Source organism: Ricinus communis, chromosome 9 (genome assembly GCF_019578655.1).
Source record: "Ricinus communis isolate WT05 ecotype wild-type chromosome 9, ASM1957865v1, whole genome shotgun sequence".
Classification (NCBI taxonomy): Eukaryota; Viridiplantae; Streptophyta; class Magnoliopsida; order Malpighiales; family Euphorbiaceae; genus Ricinus; species Ricinus communis.
Window position 1 is genome coordinate 18043047 of NC_063264.1, and position 5997 is coordinate 18049043.

The 5997-nt window shown below is 25.6% G+C and overlaps 1 protein-coding gene across 1 annotated transcript; it reads left to right on the forward strand.

Moving 5' to 3' along the window:
- The first annotated feature begins 893 nt into the window (after positions 1-893).
- On the forward strand, positions 894-1805 carry LOC8268674. The gene has a single exon (XM_002532638.3). The coding sequence runs from the start codon at positions 1250-1252 to the stop codon at positions 1601-1603; it is 354 nt and encodes a 117-aa protein (XP_002532684.1). The 5' UTR covers positions 894-1249; the 3' UTR covers positions 1604-1805.
- The last annotated feature ends 4192 nt before the right edge of the window (positions 1806-5997 follow it).

The window sequence follows — 5997 nt, forward strand, 5'->3', positions numbered from 1 at the left end:
AAGGATGATGTTATTTTATTTCAAAATGAAATATGAAAGTTTTGATTTGTTGGTGGGGTTGACTCTGAAGGTTTAATTAATGATGATTTATCTTATTGTTGATGATTGGTGGAGAAGTGATTAAAGAAATGAGACATTGATGAGTCAGCAATTGACCTCTCCCGTTTTTTTTTTATTAAGAAAAATAAAAAATAATGCTTGATCAAAATTGATGACATCATTAATTTTGGATTTTAGTTTGGTCAGACCATCAAAACTCAGGCAAATATTTTATCTGGTTTAAATCTTATAAAATATAAACTACATATTAAAATTTGATAAAAAGAAAACAAAGTATTAGGTTTTTTTTGGCAACTAAATCTTTTTCTTATAATTATTGGTGGTTTTATTATATAACATCCGAAATTAATAATTGAAAAAATACTATTTTATTATATTTGGTTACTGGTCAAATGTTTTTTAAAAATATATGAGAAATGCATAACTAAAAATAATAGTGAAAAGATAAAAACAGAAAGATATTTTTTGATTCTATTTATTTTCTAAAACAAGAAAATAAACTAAAAGAATCCAAAAAAAAACTAAAAGAAAAGGATAAAATGAAAAATGTAATGATTCATTATATTAATAAATATAAATATTTAATTAAATGATAATTATATAATAAGTTCAGCCCCTCTATTTTTATTTTAAAATTCTAAATTATTCACAATTTATATTAATTACACCAATTACTTAATAACAAAAAAGATAAAAACCCAAGTCATTGCTTGGTCTTTACTTTTCGTCACACAATTACAAATTGGAAAAGAAAAATTAAAATAGAAAGTTCCATTGAATCAACAATGGCAGACAGGGTGCATCTCAAAGAAGCCACCAATAAATAACAGGCATAAGTCTTTTTTTTTCTTTTCTTTTTAGAAAAGTGCAGTATGGAATTGCAACTATGCATACAATATAAAGTCAAAAATAATGGCTATTATATGTTCTGCCCAGTACCAGTCCTAACAACTTCCCGCACACTGCCAGCCTAAGCTAATGTGTTGAACGGGTCAGTCAATTATGGAGCCAAGCCCTTAAGAGTTACAGACTATCTGTCAGAGAACAAGTCTTTTCCAAGCTGACACCTAGTCAATATATCCATGCCCTTCTGTAGCTTTTCTTGACAGGATAAATGCTTCAAGTGCGTTGACATTTTTCTTCCCATACCAACGAGCAAACCATCACCACCCCACGCAAAAGAACTAATATGCAAAGCTTATCTCAGACTCTGACTACAGAAAGGCCACGACTACCGGCCAGGAAACCCGTCACCGGAAACGCCACAGAGAACAATCGGGTCCGTAGAAATTATTATCAGCATTCTTCAGGTCCTGCTTCATCTCCTAGGCCACGGTCAACTTGTACCTGCTCGAACCGGCCTGGTTCTGTTAGGTGTAGCAAACATGGTTATGTTTTGCCGAGTGATAAATTGAGGAGGCATCATCAGGCTAGTAGAGAAATATTAAGAAGGGCATTGGCACCACCGAATCGGAAGATGTCTCTTCGGTGGTGGAATTTCCGGCCGACGCCTAGTCGGCTTTCTAACATGTCCATGGCTTAGTTAAGTTGCAGTCTTTTTTTCTTCTTTTCAAATGGAGTTTCTGGATCAATTGCAGCTGTAGATGGGTGTTTTATGACTTGTAATTAAGAGATCACATAGAATTTATTATTATTGTTATTTTTAATCTAAATGAGTGCTGTAAACCATAATTTTCTTCTTTTTTTAAAAAAAAGAAATTGTTATGTATATCTTCTGTTTTCAATTCTTTGCCATTTCAACTGGCTGGATTAGCAACAGAACTCTTGCAACATTTTAATCTGTTAAAACTTCATTCAAGATTTCCATTGAGAAATCTGGAAGCTCTCCTTGGCCGACCCTGATAATTCAAGAAGTTGACTTTTTCTTTTTCATGGTCCCTTGGAAACCTTGACCTTTGTTTAATCTGCCGTTGGTGATGAATGTAATTCAATCATTGCCGCCCTTTTCTGACATGACTGATCAAATTTGAGACATTAATTGGGAGAAAATTCAATGCTATTGTCTCTTTTATGTCAGCGGTTCTAGATAAACAACTTAGAATTTTATGAATCTATATTATATTTTTTAATTAAAAAACAACTATTACATTTATAAAAATATTAATTATAAACATTTATAAAAAAATAAAATATGATCTTAAATGCTAATAATAAATATAGAAATATAGTAAGGATTTATGGTTTATTTAAATGTAAAACTATTTAATTATTAAAAATATTGTAATAAATATAATAATTATTATAGTTGCTACATATCAATAATAAATTTTATTATCTTTATAATAATATATATTTATATTCATATATATGTAAAGATAAGAAATAATAACTACATAGTTTAAAATATAAAAACAACTAAATTTGGAACATAATAACAATTAAAAGAAATTTTTAACATGTTAAAGAATTTATTGATGCAATATAATAAATAGAAAAAGTCTATATATATATATATATATATATATATATGATATCAAAAAGTAATAATAAAAATTCTAACAATTTTATTTATTAAAAATAATTATTAAATGAACGTATGAGAATTTATTAAAGCAACACAATGGAATAGATAAAATGATTATAATTGACAAATATATATTATTCTTATGTATTTTTATCTTAGTATATGCTAAATACATAAATTTAACAAAAATATGTTATATTATATTATATATATATATATATATATAAAATATTAAAATATATGTAAATAATAATATTATAGAAATAAAAATAAAATTTATTTTTATGGAATATAATTATAAATTAAATTATATAAGTATATAATATATAAAATAAGATATAAAATATAAAATAAATAAAATAATTATGCAACAGCATGAGCAAATTACTAATATATATATATATATATATAGATACATACATCAAATTGAATCACTCTCGAGGCATATTTGGATACACAGTTTTAGATTCATATCTTGATTTCATCTTGATCTGAATTTGATAAAAAAAATTATTTTTTTTGTTAACAGATGGGTTAAAAGCCTCATTAGTATTAAATGTTTTCTTATATAATACCAAACTCTTAATTTTCGTTAGTACCACATTTTTTATTTTTCTTTTAGACTATAGTACCTACTAGAAATTTAAATAAATTTTAATGACGTGACAGCCAGGATTCCATATCACCTTGCTGTTCCGAGCTAGCTTATGAAGAAGTTAATGAAAATATGGTAGCCTCATCTCGCTATTTCGGGCTAGCTTACAAAGAAGTCAATGAAAAATATGATATGTATACACATTTATTGATCTCATCTTACCTCTTTCATCATCTTCATCAATCAAGCAGCAAAAACTATTGAAGGATGTGATTGATTAATGTCTCAGTTGCGACCAAAATAGAGTGATACATACTAATCCTCAGTTGCGACCAACAATGTAATAAGTTTGTCCAGAACTACTGGCTAAATGGCATCCATTGGCAAAACCATTTTCAACAATAAAATTAAAAAGTCAATCCTAATGAATTATTGGCGTTTGAACCTATTCTTTATAATTATATAAAACTGTGTAATGTAATAAATGCTTTAGAGAGTGTTTTAGAAGAGTCTTTTTAAAGAGATTGGAGGATAATTATTGTTAAAAAATATATAAAAGAGAGTTATATTATAAAATGACACTTTAATATTTTTTTTATTTTTTAAATATAAAATAGAGAATTAATTTGACTTTCTATATATAGAGAGTTAAACTTTCCACTCTACTCTAAATTTAATAAATACATTATAAGTCTTTATTAATTTAATTTAATTGATATTCATAAATTTTTAACTTTCTATTGGTAAAAATTACAAAAAAAATTAAAACTATTAATGTTTATAAAATAAAAGCAAGATATAAAAAAATATAAAATGCCTATAATATTGTTGATACGGATGAGCTAGCACAAATTTTTTTTGAAAATGATGGGTTTGACCAGGAGCACGCAAGGAAAGATAAGAATGCTAAAAATGGGTTAAGCTTGCTACAAAGTCTAATAACAAGATCTAAAGTCAGAATTTGCAATAAATTTTAAATGACTATATACAAGATTGAGTTAACAAGTCCATTTTTATTTAGCAAGGAGAATCCATTTAAAGGTTCAAAATGCACAACTATTAAAGACTATCAAGATTGAGCTTTATTTACTCTGTTAGAGGCTCAAGTCTATAAAGGACCAATTAAGGCCGAATTATTCTTGTAGATCTTGGTTTAGTTTCATTTTTAAACATTAGGTTTACTTGTGGCAAATTAGTCTTTCTTCTAATAGTTGTTTTATAAGGTTTGTTTCAAATATATTTAACTTGAATTAAGCCATATGGTACATTAAATTTTGATTATTAATGATATTTCATTGTTTTAACAATTTTTGCTTGAATTCTTATATTTCTATTAAATGCATTTAACTTATCAAAGATTTAATCTATTTTCATAACGTGTTAGGATTAAGGTTAAAAAATTTAATTTTTCTTTTTTTAAATTTTATTGATTAACTTTATAATCAAATTTTAGGATGACTCTACATCAAATTATGTCAGTTTTTAAAGTCAAACCTCCCTGCCTTGTATTCCTCTTCAGATAATGCATGGTCTCATGGCTTTATAAGGATGTTGTTTGTTATTGACTTGCCTCCGATAAAAGCACTTTGGTATGGCCCAATAACGAGAGGCATAAGCTTTTGTAATCTTCTAAATACATTCGTCCATTATTGAAATAAATCTTAGAATCCCTTGTCCGTCTATTCTCTGAGTTATATAACATACCATACCTCCTCCACCACATGCAAATAGTAATTCATCTCACAATTTTTAATAAAATAAATAAATAAATTTATTTTGAAACTCTGAAAAGTTTTGCATTTGTGATTTGGACCGACCTATTTGTTAAATTTATTATTTTCAACAAGTATAACTCAATAAACCATAACTTAAAAAACTCAAAAAGAATATAGTTTCCATACATAATTTTATAACTCAAATAAGTTGATTCTAAATAAATCAAATTTCAGATTTATATAAGATATTCAGATTCTTTAAATTCAGTAGGACCTAAACGAGTTAAATGTGTTAAAGCCTAGTAAATATGTAAATTGAGCACATCTAGTAACTAGTCTAATAAAATTGTATTTCTTTTAATACTGTAAAGTCAAATAAGAAGAAGATGCATACTATAATTGTGTATATTGTTCTTTTTAGTGAGTTCAATCCACAATATACAATTGAATTTCATAATAAAATTCTCATAATTTCATCCGTCGACATTCTTCTTAATTTTTGAATGAACTATAAAAATGGAGAAGATTTTATGGTAGCTAAAGTGTATTATTTTCTTATATTTAATTACTAAGAGTCGTCTGGTCGAGCGTTACGAGATTATTGTTATTATTTTTATTATAATTTCTTAATTTCTAAAATGTAAATCAAATCTTTTGTTTAACAATATTTATATGTGAAAGAATACTTTATTGAATAATATATAATAACAATTTAGTAAAAGATATAATCGATAATATGTTATAGAAGGTTAAAATAATTTATTAATTTATCAATTATATTTATATGAACTAATATTATAAATACAATTATCTTTAAATGTTAAGAATTATTTTTTATTAAGGAAAATAAATTATTATTAAATTCCATTTTTTATCATTAGAATTATTATCTAGTATACAAGTAACATATTAGTAATTGTATTAATCTAAAATAATTCTAATAAAAATATTTATTTAAAAACATAAAATTTTTGCATCAGCATAATGCCTATATATACATGTCAAATTCTTTATCCTATGTGTCAAAGTTATCTTATGTTACAAAACTTTTAGTTTTATTTTTGCGTCTTCAATGAGACGGAAATAAAGTTAAAATAGATAAAAGGAAAAACTACAAACATATGTTATAGTTACAGTTAAAG